General features: G+C 43.6%; 1 protein-coding gene across 1 annotated transcript in view; it reads right to left on the reverse strand.

The window, feature by feature from the left end:
• Positions 1-9,042: 9,042 nt before the first annotated feature.
• The window catches only part of pdlim4 (PDZ and LIM domain 4), a 28,554-nt gene continuing 17,728 nt past the window's right edge, over positions 9,043-19,868 (reverse strand). The window contains exons 4-7 of the mRNA XM_029173846.3: positions 16,908-17,176; positions 16,223-16,380; positions 12,300-12,438; positions 9,043-11,192 (exon numbers count right to left, since the gene is read on the reverse strand). Coding sequence (XP_029029679.1) covers positions 10,988-11,192; positions 12,300-12,438; positions 16,223-16,380; positions 16,908-17,176 — 771 coding nt within the window. The 3' untranslated portion in view covers positions 9,043-10,987. The remainder of the gene's footprint in view (positions 11,193-12,299; positions 12,439-16,222; positions 16,381-16,907; positions 17,177-19,868) is intronic.

Below are 19,868 nucleotides of genomic sequence, written 5' to 3' on the forward strand. Positions count from 1 at the left end.
TTTATTTCAGTCTTCAGTGTGTTGATACATTAGTTTAGCACCGACCGACCACATCTTACTTTCTGTCTTCCTTGGTCACTGATGTTTGCTTTGATCTTGCATTCTACTTTTTAGAAAAAAAGAGGCTCACAGCAGGCACGCGCACACACAAATGTATGGAATCTGCTGAGTTGCATGTAAAGTAGTACTCATCATCACCCACACGATGGAGCCAAAGGTCTTCACAGATGCATACATTCTTTTTGATGGCATGCTTTTACCTCAGCATCTCAATTAGGTTCCGACTTAACATGAAGGAAATTAACAATAACTTCCCAAATCTTTACTATCAGCAAGCCAGAAGGACCTCCAAAAGGGAACAATCGTGATCCTGAAGGTCTCCCAGAAGGGAGCGGTCCCATTCAACTGCCGCCCAATAACCTGCCTGGATTGACTACAAGAAGTCTATTACTTTGAAAGTCTATGGATCATGGAATTCTTGGAATTATACAAGAACCTTCTAAGAACCTTCATCCAGAACTCAGTGGGGAAGTGGAAAACAACTCTAGAGGTTAACTTCAAGCTGACTGCCCAAGTCAACATCAAGTAAGTGTGGTCAGACGGTAGCAAAGAGAGTAAAGGTAGTCAGAACTGAAGGGATAGAACTACAAGACAGCAGGTGTGGAGGATAGCTACGAATACCATGGAATCCACCAGTCAAATGGTAACCAAGAAGAAGAAGCACAGAAAACAGCAACTACACAGTACCTCCAAAGGGCAAGTCCTGAGAAGTCAGATAAATTGGAAGAACAAAGTCTAGTGGAAAAAATATAATGTAATTTAATGAAGGGAGTAACATAAACACAATACAATAAAGACAAACATGAAACCAATATTGACTAAAGGTCACTGCAGGGAAGGAAAACACAAAAAACACCACAAAACAGGTGTAACTAATCACAATCACAGACAGGAACAGGACATCATGTGACAAAGACAGACAAGCCTGAGCAAACGCGCCTCCAGCAGGCCGGAGGGCTGGGTTGTTACAAATAAACTGGCCAAAAGAGGAGCCAGAAGTTACTGACATCAAGACAGAGGAGGAGGGGCTGATCATATGTTGTGTGAAGATTATAAAATGTGTGCAATACCCTGAAATAAATTGTTTCACAATAATTACTCCTTACTGTGAGCACACCACATATTCTACAGGTCACCATCAGCAAATTGCAGGACATATTCTTTATACATTACACTCATTCATCGTCTGTCCTTTTATAGGACCTATTCTACATTATGTGTCAACCGTAACCCTAAAACCACATCGTTTAAAAGTGACTTTACACTTAGGTAATAGGAAGAACACTGATCCTACTGTATGTCATTGCCACCCTCCCTCTCTCTCTCATTTTTATGGGGCAACTGCAGGAGAAAGGCTTCTCCCTTTTTTGCCTGACGCACCGTGCTTTGAGAACATGTGGCCTGGGAATAATTGGGTTACAACTCCAGGAGTCCAATGAGTTGGCCTTGATTTGGAGAATGACTCTATTTACTTTTGTCTCACTGCCTGCTGCTTCCACAGCTGCAGCTCTTATTCTCCATTCAGGTCCAGGGTTTTACTGTATAGGCCTGGCAGAGAGGCCAATGAGAGAATGGAATATAATCCAAGCATACATGTACTAACCCATATTCAGGGTGTAAGGGGGTAAATATGTATTGCCCCCTTTTTTCTAGTACATAAGGGGCATCTGTAGCTACTGGGAAAAAGCAGGTCATCCACTAATGTCAGTGTCTGAGAGAGAACCACTGAAGGTTCTGTATTCTCAGTTCAGTAAATCTATATAAATCTAAAGTTTTAAACTATATTTTCATTAAATCTAATGTTACCTTTAAACATTTTAATTAGAGATTATAACCATCTTTCAGCAGGCAGGTTAACATTAGGCACAGAAACAAACATCAGGGCAGCGTCAGTGAATGTTAGTCATTGCTAGCAGCTACATTAGCACGGTTAGCTAACTAGTGCAGGTGATCCATTTAATTGCTAGATCTGTGTGTAAAAAATAGGGTATGTATGTTTTTCTAGTTAGTTTTTCTAGTAAGTAAAGCTTTAACCGAAAGCTCCAGAGCTTTCTAGTTAGTTGCAGCCAGAAACACGTGATTATTGGGCTGGTCCTTCGCTGATGCCTTTCTTTGCTGTTGTAGCTGTCATGAAGTTTGCCAAGTTTATTTGAGTGGATTGCTGCGAGTACTTCATGCGGTTCCTTTGAGTTTTTTTTGCTGAGGTGGTTGCTACATTATTAGGTTTTGCATTCCTGTGTGTATGTATGCATTAAACGATGGGCATGTAAATATTGCATGTTACCTACATCCTTGTTTTACTTCATTTGTTACTGCCGACTGTCCTATGACCATGACCTTTTGAGAGGTCAAACTGCAGCACTTCGTCAGCAGATACCATCAGATTCTCTCTGCACACGTCTCTTCTAACAGTTGGTGCCGCAGCCAAGGTTGTGGCAGAAAGCTTCCTCGTGTTGTCTGTCTTTCTTATCAAAAACCTCCCGACCAGTTGAAAACAGGGAACACCTCTTCCAACTCTTCCTTGTTCCACTAGGGAGCACAGAAGCTGTTCAGTTTTTTCGCAGCTGGAAGTGAGATAAAGAAAGGTCAAGGTCTGTGGACAGTTATTAATGTGGCATTATTCACTGCAATGGGCAGCCAGCTAGTTTGCAGTCACTCAGGGTCACTCAAACAATGAAGGCTCTTATCTTACAGCTAGAGCTGCATAATCAGTGAAGTAGGTCAACACCCTAACACACCCAGCCAAGTACTTAGAAGCAGGAAATGCCTTTATTTCTCCTCTTTATTATAAAAAATCAAAAGCCTGACTCGTATGAATATGATTAAGTATCATATTAGCATCAATGTGTGTATCACAATAGGCCAATACGACTAGTGAAAGGATCCTCTCTGATGCACATCCTGGGGAGCGTATGCACACATTCAGTGTCTGCATATATTGATTCTTAGTGTAGCTGCCCTTCTGTATTTGTGGCTGTTGTAATTTTGGGATCTTCTGCATAATAATTTAATATAAATAGCGTCAGGAATGAAGTGATTTTTCTAGGGGCTGTGTCGTTACTTATTTCTGTCCTGAACGTTCCACTGCTTCCAGCAGCCACAGCCACAATAGAGCTATTTCAACACTGTGCTTTCTAATTTTAGCAAAAAAAATACTCACTGGCTGTAAAATAGGACTTGGCCGGTGTTAAAAAACTGTAGCATCAATTTTTGGGGTATGTGAAACATTTTACGTCGGCTGATTGTTTGGATTTAGTTGCACAAAATAGCTTTTTGAAAGCCAAACCCACATCAAGACGCGCATTTGTATCTGTTTGACATATTTTGTCAAAGCTAAAGCCTTGAAACTGTAACTGTGGCTTTTTAGCTTTTAGCTTTTACTGGATTTCCGAGTCAGGGCTTGTTTTTTTTTAGGGGAATTAACTGTGTTGAACGTAAAGCTGAGATAAATACATTCAGTTTTTACCTTGTGACAGAATTTTACCACCGGTTTCAAATAAACATGAACTCTCTCTATACATTACTTGTAAAAGCTGATGTTGAAGTTTGTATGTTTGCAGTGACCCGACCAATAAATGAATTGAAGGCTCTGCAACCACCACAAAAAGCCCCACATGAACCTGTTAACAGAGGCTTTTTTCCTACAAACTCACTACAGAACTTGAATCGGTCTGAACCTGTTTCTCTTTACCTGAGTGGTCATGAACTTTATAACAGACACGTTAAGCCTTTCAGTCTTTGTCACTGCATTAGCATTTAAATCAACAGCACTGTTTTGCAAGTGTTCATGAAGAGCACGTTATTCAGTTCAAGAAATCCCATTCATATCATCTTCCTGTTGGTCCTCTAAAGTGTTGTGTTTCACCATAAATCACCTCATGAAGCAAATAAAAGATAGGAGCACACAGAGACTTTCTTTTCTTTTTGCAGGCATCAATCAGGAGCGAGTAAACGAGTGAGTCGGTGCATCTGGATCACAGATCCAGCTCCCTCACATCTACATTTGCAGCCAAGGGTTTGACAAGCTGGCTCCTCTGAATATCGAAATAGTAGCATATTGTTATAATATGTCCAAGCAGCTGAAGCTATTTCCCACACAAAGTGTTTATAGAAATGATTCTCCCCATTCAAGGTTTCAGTGTTCTGTCATTTTTTAGAGAACTGAATTATGGTTAGTTTAACTTGGCGTTCTTTACATTGTTCAGGACATTTTGCCATATTCATTTTACCCCCTACCTTCACAAGCTTGTCAGAGCTGTTGAGAACCTTGAAGACACCACAGCATGACACAGCCACCACCACCAGGCTCCATAGATGAATGTTCAGCGTTTGGTTTTTGTTAAACACTGGTGTAATGTCGAGTCTGGGGCCAAAAAGCTCAGGCAATAGAAGCTTCTTCCAATTGACCTCAGTGTTTCCCACATCTCTCCCCAGTCAAGAGTTAAATCTGATACTCAGACTATGACGGGTCCAGAATCCAGCCTTTAGTTGCTTGACGCAGTCTCTCCCACCTCACCTTCACAGAGTGCAGCGTGGGCTGATTTAACTACTTGTACAGTCTCTGTCTCTCTAAGGTTCCATCCATGTCTTGCATAATATTTCATATTGAAATTAAAGTTGATGAGCTGTCATATACCTCCTAATCTTTCTCTTTATCTAAACCCGGCCTTTGTGGTGCAGCTCAAGATCATTTTTTATCATTACGAATCCCCTTTAGGTCTGATTTCAACACCCAACCCATCAGTACTTTTGAGCAATTTGACCAGAGAAACACTCCAGCGCTGTGCTTCCTCAGAGATATTTTTCTTGGTGGGGTGGGACAGGCTGCCAAATAACATTTTGATGAGGTAACATTAACCCTCTGGCCTGAAACTAATCGATATTAATGACATTCTGTTGACTGGGCGACTGCCAGCTCCTCAGGGCAGGTCCTCCAATGGCAACAAAAGGGTTGCAGGAAAACGGGTAAGTTTAGCTTTTCATTTAGGAAACCTGCAGATCTTTACATGAAACAAACGCACAGTCAAACATTTGAGAATATTTGTTATATTTCATTTGCATCATGAGAAACCTTTCTCGTGTCTTCATCCTGGGACTGAGTCTGGGCTTTCACACCGCTTTGAGTTGCACTCGTTTTACTCCAAGTAGGTTAATCGAGTTTCCCAGCTGTAAATCTCACTTTAGTGCGTGGAATCTTCACCGCCGAATGCACATGAATCAAATGCTTGAATCACAAACATAAATGTGGAGATGAGCTCATGTTTGCTCATGTAGCGGCACGGTTTCATCCATGCGCTTTGCTCCAACCCCCCACATCTGTGGACAGAACATTATGTCATATTAACACAACTATAATTACGCAATCCCTGTCATTTAGTGTAGAGGGTGGATGGTTGTGAGCAGACACTTTTGTTCTCAGCATACTTCTTTTTATGAACTCTTCACATTGTGGTTAGTAATTTTGAAAAGCATGTTATTTATCAGGTCTTAAAGCTTATTTTGCACAACCGCCTCCTTCTGGCGTGAATCCCTTCTGAACAAATACAGTTAATTATACGACATAAAACAAGGTTTATGAGTCACAAAGCTACAGTATTCTGTCTGTACTGTGACAAACGTATCGCTGACACGTGACAGCGCTTGGACTAAAATACTGTAGTAACTGTTCGCTAACAGTTATCTGTTTACAAGCTGCAGTCATTGCGCAGCGCGTGTTTCTGGTGTCTGGCAGCTTTAAGTCCAATATTGACTTTTTCTCTGTTATTTGTCTCCAAGCCCTCATTAAAAGTAGCTGCTAAATGCTCCACTGTGTCCACCGGCAGGTCACTAACTGTGTCGGCTGCTGGCGGGACAATTATAAAAGTTATAAAAAGAGAAGAAAATACAGTAACACAGTGTGTTATGATTCAGTTGCTCTGGCTGTTCTTGAAGCGTTTCTTGATTTATTTCTTATTCTTTGACTTAGTTTAAAGATTTCTATAATCCCAGCTTTTCTAAAATAAAAGCTACATTTTCTATGAAAAGGAGAAGGAAAGAAGAAAATCTAGGAGAAAGGCAAGCGCGAGCTGGCATTCACTCCGCTGAAGTGCTGGGTCCTTTCATGCAGTCACTATGGTGTCTGCTGAAACACGTAGCTGCTCTTGTTGGGGTATTAAGGTTAGCAAAGTGGGATGTAAAGAAGAGTGTGTGGGAAAGTGTGCGCTTCAGTTGAGTCTTTAAAGGGAGGGAACAAAAAACGAGGCACTTGATAGAGAACACAATTGTGTAGTTAGGGTGAATGAGGAAGAACAGTAGGAAGACAGATGATTTCCTTCGAGTTACATCCTAAGTCTTTGATTAAGAAGCATCAGCTAATTCTAATTCTATTCCTCAAGTTAAAAAACAGTGTTCATTACTTCCAAAGTTATTGTCATTTACCATTGCTTTTCAGACCAACTTTTACAGGTTTAAAGTGTCCGTTGTGCTTTGATAGAGTTTATAAAGCTATAAAAGTTGCACTGATGTCAGAAGCTACACTGGTAACGTCTCCTTTAAGGACAAACGTCTGTTGTTTTAGAATCCATCCGCTGCTTCGATCTGTCATCGCTCGGAGTTTAACTGACCTCATCCAGAGGCAGGTTTTTCTTAAAGCAAACATGTGTCCAATATGAGGGCCATCTGCTGGGTGAAGGCATGAAGACTGAAGCAAAGCCTCCTGCTGCCTGGTTGGAGGACAGGGTAAACAAAGCCCCAGCCGTCATTCATTCATCCTCTGAATAAACGTCACCCGCTGGTGAAGACCTCCTCCTCCAGCTTCTTCCACGGCGAACGCTGACCCACACTCACACGCGTGTTGCTGACAGTAGCTGGATGTCGCCCCGCGATCCGACATTCCACCCGCCTTCATGGATTTGTTTAACTGTCCAACATTTGATCACATCCAACGACGCCCGACACACAATGAGAGCGACGCACTGTAGGACGCGGAGTGTTATTCCTCCACGAGGCCAAACACAACATCAGCAGGATCCACGGCTTCCAGTCGTGTACACAGGCTCCTGCAAACAAACCATGAGGGCACGGCTTGTACACAAAATCGCAACCTTTTCTTCATTTTGTGCAGATTTAGTCCCCACTGAAAAAGATTAGAGTAAACACACAGACAAACAGCCGTGGTTCAAACTTCAACAGCTCTGACAGTTTGTGAATAAAACGCCCCACAGTCATTTTTCCACCCAAACCACTGCAATCATACTGTTTGTGGGGTTTATTTTCAGATGGTCCAGTTTGCTGATTATCCTTACTTGTTTTAGGATTGTTGAAGTTTTAGAGTTTTGCCACCTGTTTTGGATTCATGCAAGACAAAAATGGACATTTTATTGTTGTGATAGGAGACGGTACAAAGAATTGTTCTATCTGTAGGATTTGGCTCATGCTGCAGAAAGAGAGGAGCATATGGATCCCTGAATGCAGGGATGGATGGACTGGACTTGAAGCTGCTTTTTATGGAGGCTCATTTTACTGCTTTTAACTTTAACACATGGTTCCAAGTCTACAGAAGCTCAGGCGCCGACGTCCAGGTTCAGCAGCCACACGTCCAGTCAAACTCAGCAAATCACGGCTGTCGAGTAGCAGGTTGGTAGCGTATGGAGCAACGAGGAATGGACGGCACACAACCGGACCGGCTGGTGAAGCGCTGATGCTACAGACTGGGGAGCGGCGTGAGCTCTGTCTCTGTGCAACTTGAAATGTTTACCTTTAAAATGGGCTAAATGTTTACAGACGCCGGAGACGCTGAATTCTTTCCACGTAGCGAGGCCTAGTTTAGCTCTCGGTGTCTAACACGGCCCGTGTTTTGATTACGCTTCACTGTGTGGGCCTGTGACCTGGTTAGTAGCTGCACCGTCCTCCTATTAAGAGGTCATGATTCTGCAGCTGGAGCTTTTTAGTCACAAAGTCTAACGCGTTTAGGTAAACTCTGAACCAGCAGTTCCATTTAAGCATTCTAGTTCTGACTGATGGACTGCCTTCTGCCAGCTTCTCCCATTCAGCTCTGCCAGAGTGGATCCTCTTTAGATCTAGAAGTCCTGGTTGCTCTTTGTGTCCCGCCCTGCGGAGGAGCCATCATCCGCCTTTCATCTACTCCACCTCAGCACCTGGTTGTGTTACGTGAGACAGATGCCTGACTCCTTAAGCTCTAGCTCGGCTGCACTCACGCTTGTAGTGTAACACCGTGTCCTGATCTTGGACACGGCTCTGGTCCAGACCTGAGAATTATGGGATGTAGTGTACAGTAGGTGAGCCGTCAAATTTTAGAACGAACCACCTACTTTGTTCCAAGTTTGGGACTGGAGCAAGTGCATGTGGGAAACAAAAACATGTGAATAAGGATTATTCACATTCAGACTGTTGCTGCAGAGACTCCTCCTCCTTATTCTTGTCTTGTGGCCTATTAGTCTTCTTTTGCTATAGAAGTTTAGCGACACATTACTGAAGGTGCAGTTGTTTAACGAGACTTAAAGTTGGTTCAAACCTCCCGGGACTAATTATAGCTTGAATCTGTATCATGCACTGCATCTGTAAAGATCTGATGTTTTAATCTATTACTAATAATCTATTACTTTCACAGACAGGAACAGAATGACAATCAGCATCGTCAGGGCCATAATCACACTATTAAGCACCACGGGTCCATTTAAACTTAATTCAGCCCAGACTATGTTTTTCAGATATGGTTAGTCTTGCAATAATTCATACAAAAAACAACACAAAAAAGTAATTCCATGGAAAATTGAGGCCGGTTGTGTGTTCTTACAACACTGAGCTTGCATTTAAGGCTCCTTTGAAGTGGACGTCTGAGGATTTACTGTAGGCTGCCAGTCATGCGTATCAGAGCCAGCTCATGCTACAGTGGGTGTAATATGGAAAGCTTTATGCCAGAGCTGCTTTAAATGTCCTGTTGGAGGCATCCTGCAGTGAATAAAGGCAAGAATAGCACCATGGTACTGTAACTCGTCATTTTATTTAGATCCTAGAAAAAAAGTAATTACCCAGGAAAAACAGGTGTCGCTAAAGCAATAAGTTAAGAAAAAGGTTTGTGTCAAAGTTAAAGACAGAGGGTGTGGAAGGCATGAGTTTAATGGTAAAACAAATATGTACAACACCAAAGAAACTGTGGCACCAATATAATCTTCACATAATTTACAAGTCACTACTATCGACGACATCAGCAGCTACTGTCGATGTCTATGTGTTAATTGAATCTTATTCAAATCAGAAGTTCAAAGGTTTGCTTAGAGGAACTACGACTGATGAGCACATGCTGCAGTTTCACGGCATCTTATTTTCGTTTTTGGATTCTGTCAAGAGAGTGAAATAAATGGCGGCCCCTCGTTTCACTTTCTCGCCTCTCTGAGGACGTGTACAATCATATTTCATGGACTTGGCTGTGACTAAAAATCTGAATTCATAGTAGGAAGGGGAGACAACTATGCAGATTTCCAACTTCTGTCTTTTTCCCTCACCCATGGAGCCACAGTAATGCATCGACGCAGTGGTTTGGAGAAACTAAACAAAGTGGATATTATTCCCACATGTTGCCGGCTGTCCAGCCCCGGTTTATGACTTTTTAGTTTTCTACTGTCGGATCTCTGTCTGTTTCTGATACACGGGAACATTTTAAAAAGTCGTCACGAGGGGCCGAGAAAACATGTGTCAACCATGTTTTTATTAAACAGACTGCGTGAACTCTTCAGCATGTTCTCCTCTCAGTCAGGTGCACGACCCAGAAGTGTTTTAGTCAGAGGACTCTTGTCCACCACGCCTTTAGAAAATGTTGTTATTGGATACATTCATCAACAAGACTAGAAACTGAAGTTTCAATCGTGTGGGACTAAAACTTTACCTGTAACTTCTGTTTAAAATGAATTAGTACTTGACCTAACACAGCTAACAACAGTGAATGAATACCACAGAGATGTTTGTTTAGGACTCTGTAAAGTCTGTAAAGTGAACTGTGTACATGTACAATTCAAATGCAAAAGTCCAACCGCAACAGGAGAAAATGTGTCACTGCAAGAGAGTTAATGAAACAATGAGACCCAACCAAAAAAGCTCTCAATCCAAGCTTAAACCACGAATGGGTCGACTGAATAACCACCACCGAGCTGAAAACCTGTGGTAACGTACATCACACACACTTAAGTATTAATGCTTGAGTGAGGGGACACTGGAGATTTGTCTGGTCATAAATCAAGAAGCTGTTTGTTAGAAAAACAGACGAGGAGTCATTTCAGAACTGAACATGTTTTGTGACCAAGACTATGTAATTCTTTGAGTCACATTTGGACCCACTGCTTTTGGTGTTAGGACCGACTACATGAGGGCTCTCAGGACTTTTGTGGAACATATGCTCTATATGTTCTCTTACTGTAACTCACTAATTGGTGTCGCCATGACTTGACTTATCGCCACATGGAGCTAATCACTAGCAACTTCAATTCATCACCCAGTTTTTTGTGGATTCAGATGGTTTCAGTTTTTTCACCTTGCACATTTGCAAAATCCCTCACTATTCACGGCCCAGTAAAAGCTAATGCACCAGAACACAATTATAAAGTCTCACTTTAACAGGTTGTCTTGTATCTGGGATGGAGTGATGGGGCTGTCAGGTTGAGATATGACATGTTAGCTTTTTAATAGGTTAGGGTTTTGGGTTTCTCATGAGACCCGAGCCTTATTCTATACAAAGCATTTACCAGGTCTGTCAGTGGAGAAATTCTGATCTCAAATAGCTGAAAATAATTTTGTAGCAGTCTCTGAAAGGTAAAATCGATCCAATATCAGCATTCCTGCCTGACAGAACCTGATAAATGAAGGCTAGGATTCCCAGTAGCCCCATTATAAGGTTTCCCAGTTCACTTATAACACAGGCAGCTGCGCCTCCGCCTCAGACTAGCTCCACCTTGGAGTTGGGGTACACGGCAACAACGTCGTAGCCCTCGGGGGGCTGGACGCGCGCCTTGGCGTGGGTCTCACAGTACAGATTGTCCTCGATGAAGAAGTAGCCGCGCTGCTTGAGGTTGATGCCGCAGTCGTCGCACATGAAGCAGTCGGGGTGGTAGAGCTTGTCCCTGGCCTTCACAATGGTGCCGCTGAGGAGAGAGAGACGACAGACAGCAGGAGTTAGAATACAGGCCTCTTGAACCAAGTGCAATTTGCATGGAGCTTTAAAGAGGCACCTACATCCACGCCTAAAGGAAAATACAGGACTATAAAAGGAAATAAGTGACGATGAACTGCCTGTGGCCGACTCAGCTCTTTGTTGAACTTAATGTTATCTATGTAAATCAGCAAATATCATCATTTATAGTGACTGTAACCAGGCAAACATTGGAATATATCTTATCACTCATCATGTTTCACACTGGGAGCTGAACCGAGCGTGTCGATTCTGCTGACACTGGTCTCTTTAGTTTGTTGCCGTGCTCTGTCACAGTGACGGCAGTTGTTAAGGGCGTTGTTCATGCACGGCTTCCCAGAAGATTTTCCTTTCTGGGCTGGGAATTCAGGCCAGAGACCACTCCGTCATAAGTCTGCCTCCTTGTTTAACCGCTCTCACCAACTCACCACATGACTCGCAGGATAAACTCTTGACACAGTGCTTGAAGCCGTAAAATGCTCCAAGGTCATAAGAGCCTTTTTGTGCCCTGCAAGCTCCAACAGTGTGCTCTTGTTACAGCCAATGGCATCAGCGCTTACCTGTGCAGGAGGGTGTGCGGGCATGTGTTCAATGTTCAGCTCAACGTTTGTGTGTGCACGCAGCGGATGTGTGTATGCAGCGTGCACCGTGTGGGAAAGGGTGTGGAGGAGTAGGTTTAATCATTATAAGGATAGGTGGACCAGGGTTCTCTACTTGTACAAGGCAGGTCGGTGCAGGTTAACCTGTTTGCTTTGGACGCAGGACGTCAGACCAGCTACGAAACTTCATGACTACAGATGCAGCAGTAAAACAAGTGGGACACACATTCTTTCCAGATGGCAATTAAAATGGTCTCACCAGCAAATCTGAGATATTTTCAGTGTCATATTTACTGTCTTTTCACTGGTCTATAATTGTGGACCACAGTAGCAATAAATTGTTTTACCATTCACTTTCACACAGTGAAAGTTAAAACCTAACTGTGAAAAATTAAGTGACCTAGAGACAAATAGGACATTTAGTGTCTTCTCCTTCCACTCGGGACGTGAGCGATACTTACACAATGCCGCTACAGCAGCGCGTGCACTGGGGCAGCTTCTGGAGGCCGGACATGGGGCTCGGGATGGGGCTTCCCAGCTTGGGGATTGGAGACCTGACTGGAGACTTTAGGTTTCTCATTCTCTCTGTTGGGGACACACCTAGAAAAACAGAAGGCACCAGGGAATGAGCTAAGCACGCACACCAACACGCAGAGTGTCCGTTTCCTTGGACGCCTGCAGCACATCTCAAACGTACCTTTGCACCCTCTCCACACAGTGCAGTGTGTGTCTAAAGGCTGTGCTGTTTTTCAGTGGAAAGGTGGGTAAATTAACCTTGAGGCTATGGTCTGGAATGTGTGTCTGTGTGTGTGTATGTGTGTTTTCTAAAGTTACTGGATTCTAGGAAGTGGCTAAAACCAGGAAAAAAAACACAACAAGCCAAACAAGTTTTACGTTTAGTGTTTGTTTCTGCACTCTGCAGGAAATCCCCCTTAAGTTCCAGGTGGTAAAGCTACACCGTGATAGTTGTCAGGTCTGAACTAGACTGGTGAAGGATAAAAGGATGGATTATTATTTCCCACAGCACCTTTAAAGGAGACACCGTAAGTCAGGTTCTGCTCCCCACTGAGATTCTGGCCTGCTTTTTGTTGAACTGGTGGTTTTTAGGCACAGTTCGGTACATTCCTCTGAAGAATGGATATTTACAGAGCACCTTTCTACCGGACAAATGAGAACAAATCTCAACAATAATATTAAACCGAACTATTATTACAAAATTATTTCCTCACAACTCAGAAATGAAAACTGTCAGAAAAGCAACAAAGACCAATCAAAGTCTGGGCCAGGCCTGTTTTCCAGCTCCGCCTGCACAAACACACAAAGTTCTGTAGACCATCGATCTTCACTGGAATGTCTGTGTCGTTCACAAATGTTTCCACATAAATGTGGGTATTTTTATTCATTTGTTGTTTTGTCACAGCTTAACATTTGACCGAACACTGAGAGGAATGCACTCATCTGTTATCATACAGTCAGTCAACTTCCTTCTGTCTGTGGCGCTCATCCTGTGTGTTGCAGTGAAGTGTCAGAGGTTGTTGAGGGGCCCAAGTCCAAATTCATCCGTCAAACCCGCTGAGACCAGCTTTGACTCTCACACCAATGTGCTACAATCACACTCACAAGTGCTGCTTAAATCTCACTCCATCACCCACTTCAACAGGTGGCAGGTACTGTAACTAGCATTTCTGTAGCTACGCTGGGACTCACTGGGCAGAGCTAGTGTTCTCAGATCAGAATCGATTCCCTGACGATGTGCCAGCGACCTCCTATCACCACCTCTAACCACCGTCTAATTATCTCACATCTGGCTCCATCACTCAGTGAACGGCAGTGTCTTTTTGTTCCGTTGTGTGTTTAAGAGCTGACATCAGCCGCGTATTAAGTTATTATGGTATTTCTGGGATTAATGTCTCTATTACTTAATGATGCAGTCTAATGGAAATAAAGCCTTTTATGTGCTGCACTTCTGTGACTTTCTCACAGACAAGGAAAGTTGACTTCATGATGGATAAAAAAAGCACGATCAGCTCGGGCTTGTTTAGTCTTGTTTCTGCTCTTTTAAAATAGCTAGACTGCTTAGGTCAGGCGCCATATTTTATCTGACGGTGACAAGATAGACGATTACACGCGTCTCACCCCACGCAACACTGTGACTAATATCAACCAGACGGGCCATAAGGCAGTCACACGCTCGTGCCAGCCCCCGTCTCTCTGCTGAGAGCACAGTGTGAAGCTTCAGGGGACTGACAGGAGTATCAATACTGGAAGACAAATAGCTCCAGTAACATGGACTGTACAGTATGTGGGCTGCTTTAGTTTGGACGCTGCAGCTGAAAAGGACTGGAAACAAACATTTTAATAAAGAATGAAAAACAAGTCAGAGAAACTGACTTATTAGAAATCAAATCCATTATTCATTGTTTTTTACGAAATAAATAAATAATTATTTTACCGCATAAAGAAAGTGAAGCTGATGCTGGAGCTGGAGCCCCCACCACTGGAATGCCATGTTACTCAGAGTGGACTTTCTGGGCTTTAAACCTCCTACAGTATCTTTTAAGCTGTGTTTTGATCCCTGTGGAATAACTCCACAGGGATCGTGTGGGGTTCTCCCTCTGTTTACCTCCTTGAAGCTCCTGAAACTTAAAGCTATTCTACCAAGCTACAGGTGTACGAGTGGGAGGAATCCATTCAACTTCACATATTTAGGCAACAGACCTCACTTCACAGAAGTCCCATTCCTGGAGAGGACACATTTCGCTTCCTCAGTAGACTGAACACTTTCCATGCATTCATACCAGGGTTACTGACCATCCATCACGGTTGGAAACTGGCTGCTCACAAAAAACAGGCTGATGGAAAGTCACTTTTCTTGAGGAGCACTAGTAAATATGATATTTTTCATGAGTTGGTTGAGGTTTTAAAAGGGTCAGCATCCTGATCACTCCACCACATTACCAACATTAGGCAATTTGATCTAAGATTCAGGTTATACTGCCAATGTTTGTTCATCTAGTTTGTCAAATCTTATTATCTTTTAAACATCATCATAATCATACACTAAATGATTAAAACCATCCCAATGGAACCCTTCCTTTCAGCACTTGGCCTGTCAATCAACCTGGCGGCCGGCCAAGCTTAAAGTCCACCGACAGCAAAGTCTCTTTATAATCAGCTTAATTCATCAGAAGTGCTGCTTATTCGGTACCCGTGCCTGTCGCTGCTGTGACTGTAATATTAGGTGCTAAATTAGGTTTCACTCCAGTCAACAAAGTAACCGATACGGTGGGAGGTTTTTACTGTTTTAGGGAGATAAGTCTTACTTTTTTTGAAAAATATAGGAAATTGGTAGCGTTTCATGTTTCATCACGAGTCAAACCAGAGATGTAACACACACACACACACACACACACACACACACACACACACACACACACACACACACACACACACACACACACACACACACACACACACGGCCCTTGAACCCTGCAGCTTAAAGAAGTGTGGCTAATTTTACTGGTTTATGGGTTTCATGCCGCCGAACATAGCATAGATGTTTACACTGTGCCGATCTGTCTAAAAGTTGTTGATGCTTGCAGTTTGTATGTGCCCTCAAGTCATTGTCATTATTATCCTTGAGCTTCCTCAATCCTTCTTCATTTTGCCTTAAATAAATGGCTCATTGTAGAGACAGTAAAGACATTTCACTTATGGTTATATTCCAAGCACGCAGGAGTTGCTGTTTTCAACAAAACCCAAAACAATCAGCACCTAACCAAACCAGAGATGTAACACAAACACACACACACACACACACACACACACACACACACACACACACACACACACACACACACACACACACACACACACACACACACACACACACACTAATAAACTGAGCGATTACATCACAGCTGCAAATAAGCTGTTAATAAAGCCAACCATCAGCACTAGAAGGTCACGGCCTTTCTCTAAACTCTGTACAAACACTTGGATTATAACTACTACCTTCACAAGGTCTGTCCCGCTTTAAGAAAGGGTTTTAGTTCCAGGGATTATCCTTGCTCTGCTGCAGCATCACATGACCCCTGCTTTAAAGCTGGAATGCTGAGTGGTCAGACAGCTTACAGGGGAACCATTCCTCTCTCTTTATCGTCCTTTGCAGTGTTATTTTTCAGTAAGTTGCTTAGAAAAACTCCAGCCGTCCTTTGTGAGCCATTTGCAAGACCTTTTTTATTGCTCTCTCCATTGCATGTTTACACTCAGACCCTTTGTTTCCTCCTCCTTCTCTAGCCGTGCCTTGCTTTAAAAGGAAAACTATGCCCGTGCATGCTCAGATATGTACACACTCATACTTGTGTCTCTATGATCTGCCCACCTCCATCTTCGGCCTCCAGGATTTCCTGCAGGTATTTGAACGAACCGGACTGTTTGGGTTCGGAGGCAGGCTCTTCATAGTCCTGCAGCATCCTGTAGACATCTGACTGTGTGTCGACGCCATTACGGCCGACAGGGGAGTGTATAGGAGGCTCTGGGCTGAAAGGAACAAGCAGAGCCTGGTAAGAAAATGTGATACATACTACAGTTGATGTGACTGAAAATGTAAACAACAGGTGTAAACAAGAAACTCCAGATGTTACTGAACGTAATTTAAGCTTAAACCTGGTGGTGGGGGTTTAATGCTATGGGGCTGATTTGCTTCTTCAGACAGGGGGAGCCAACATCCTGAAGTGGGTCTGTTCCAGACTGCACATCAGTCAAAGACACGTGTCATCCTACTTAGAGCTACTCTTCCATGAAGTTTGTTTTTCACATTATTGATTAATTATTTATTGTCAGAAAGCTAATAGTTACAGCTACTTTAGTTTCCAGTGGTCGAACCACCTTTGGTTGTGGGGATTTTCCATGGAAAGATCAAAGCGTTGTATGATTTAATAAAACAGGCAACAGAAGCACAGAGGAGAGAGAGTCAGATGATTCCACAGACGTGATGTGTTAATCACATGAGCTCCGTGCTGCTTTTCCATGTAAGGTCCAGAAGCTGCTGCGTCTGACGCACTCACCTGTGTGTGGCACTGAGGCTCAGGCCGCTCATCTTGCTCGGCAGCGATCTGTCTCCATTGCTGCCGTTGTGAGAATAGAGTCCTGAGGGATTGTTGTACTGAGCGTGCCCAGTTCCATTTCCATTTCCGTATCCGTAGCTGTGGACGTTGTTGGCTCTGGAGTGTCCGTTGTTGAGGTACGCGGGCTGAGCAGGCGGGGACGGAGGTTCAGGAGTGTAGGAAGGTTTGCGGCTGTACCCGGCGTATCCGCTGGAAATGGGATGGAAATTCTGAAAAGCAACCAAAAGAATCCATTTAAAAAGGAGATACAAAGAGCCGGTAAACATGAAGGTAACGGTGAAATGCTCTTATTACGAGCTACGTGTGCAAAAATAATGGACGATGTCAAACGAGGCTCTTCATCAGAGAAGCTTTTCCCCTTCACTTCTGTTTCCCCCTCTATAACAGTGAAGCTTATTAAGGGGAAGCTTGCATTAGATTTGCTGCAGATGTTTCTGTCAAAACAAATTAACTTGTGTGGTGTAAATATTAAAGCTAAGACGCGCTGCCACATAGTCGCTCTGGAACTGTTTAGAGGACTGTGCTGGACTAATGCAGGACAGATGCGCGGACACCTACGGCGCGCTCGCAGCTCTCCATACGCGGCGACTGTGTTTATGCTGAGGTCAACGCCCTCTTCATGCGCTTGCACCGGGTCCAGAGTGACATCAGCGAGTGTTTACCACAGCTATCGGCCCAATGGAGAGATAACTCCCCACCCGCCGGGTTCGTCCGCGTCAGACACTAAACTCCAGATAAAACTTTATTGCGCGGCTCGCGGTGATGTCACTGCCCCCGATAGGGTTTCAGCGCTTTGAATTTAGGAGATAGCAGCAGTTTGGATGATGAAACGTGGCTGCGCATTATCACAGCTTTAGACTATAAACACTTCAGCGGCAGCAAAGGGACTTGTTTACAGGAGGGAGGAGATGCTGTGATCATTGGAGCCACTGGAGCGAGTGTGTGGCCGCGTGGGTGCTGGGCCCTCGCTCTGCAGACAGGACCCCTGTCATTTCAACAGATGGGTCCTGCTGGATGTCTTCCTGTCCTCAGCCCTCGTCTGGACCACACATGCACACACGCTTCAGACCTCCTCTGTTCCAGACAACGTGCCCACGCTTTGAACGTGAGAAGGAGCTCCGTCACAGCCGGCTTTCCTGCAGTTCCCACACATGACTTCCAAGGAATTTAAAAACACGGCTTTCTACGTTGTGGGCATTTTGTCCAGAAAGTCCCAGAACAAAATGCCCACATACACAAATTTATGGTAAAACAAGTCATGGCTATCAATGTGCCTTCACCACAGGGGTGTCAGAAACACCCAGCTGTCTCTCCCAGTAAACCACACGCTCTGAAGCCGAAAAGGCCGAACCAGATCCTCGTTATCTTTAGCTCTGTTTGCACAGATGGAGGACCACATGCGGGTACGATGAGGGATCCTTTAAACACACACATTCTGTGAAACATAAAGATGTAGCAAAAATTCATATTTGAAGATTCTAATCTCCTATACTGTCTCTTTGTACCTGGGACGATACATTTTCTGAACCAAATCCAGTTTCCATGCATGTTCTAATACAAATCATGCATATGACAGAATATTCAAAAGACAAAGAACAGATTAAAACTAACATCCTGATCCTTTTACTGGCTGGAGAGAAGATTTAGCCTGAAAAAGTCAGTCCGTTTTACTTATACGACGTCAGATCAGACATTTCTTACAGATGAGTTGCACAAAGTGAACTACACAGGACGCCTTCTAGTCTTACAGCCTGGACGTACGGAAAAAGCTACTAGAACAGCTCTAAGATTCATGACCACGCTGTCAGTGGCAGATTGTGTTTCGCTTATTGCAGCGGCCACAAGTTCCCAGTCATGAATAAAGAAAAGGCAATTTCTGGACCTAAAAGCACAGATTCTCTGGTTTTGAGAAAAACCATGACTGTGTGCAGCTTCATGGAGCTCCTGAACCCACCTCGTCTTTCTATCAGACCACTTTCCTCTCTGCGTATCTGCTGCACAGATGTTTGCTTGAGGTGGACGGCAGATTTAATGCAGCACATCTGGAGCGCGCCTTATAAACATACCTTGGTACTTTTTCACATTGCTCTCCAGGTATGAGAGGCCGGTTTCCTTTTATTATACTGAAACCCACTGTAATTCAGTTGTCTGATCAAAAAGATTTACTGCACTTCATGTTGGGACACACGTACTGTAGGTTTATGGGATAAGTCTGTGTGAAGGTGACACATTAATCTGCTGAATGTCTTATCATATTACCCTGGAAACCTTATCTTGTTTTCCACTGCAGTCAAAACAGTTTCAAATGGAGCTTCGCAGCTCCAGCAGCAACTCCACATGACAGAATTGCTGAAAGGCCATCTGTGAGATCATCATCCATCCATTTTCAGCTGCTTCACCCGGGGCCGGGTCGCGGGCCTGTGAGGTCATCTGCTTCCTAATGTCTCTCTTCTGACTATGCTTTTATTTTCTCCCAGATTTGTGATTTAATTCCTTTTGGCTGAGAGGAGGAAAGATTTAAAAATGGGAACAGATGAAATCAAAGAGGGAGAGACCGAACCAAAAGCAGTAACTAGAGTATTTATGGGAGCCAGCATTGTCTACTGCTGTGTGCTCATAAAATCAGGCTGCCTTTTGACTCCACTGACCTGTTTTACAATTGCAGCTAAGCATGGCTAATGGCTGGTCGCGTACAAACGAGGGCCAGAAAGACAAAAAAGGAAGAAAAGGTCATTTCATGCATGTTTCTGTGCTCTGTGCTCATAAAGTCTGTTACTTTCAAGTGACTTGGTCGCACCCAAAAGGCATCAAGTTCCCCCATTCATCAACCTGGCTTGCGGTCAGTCCTCTCATATGGGAGAGGACTTCAACCTTCACAGTCCACAGCCACAGTTTGGTCAG

The sequence above is a fragment of the Betta splendens genome, chromosome 14 (assembly GCF_900634795.4).
Source record: "Betta splendens chromosome 14, fBetSpl5.4, whole genome shotgun sequence".
In the NCBI taxonomy this organism is placed as follows: Eukaryota; Metazoa; Chordata; class Actinopteri; order Anabantiformes; family Osphronemidae; genus Betta; species Betta splendens.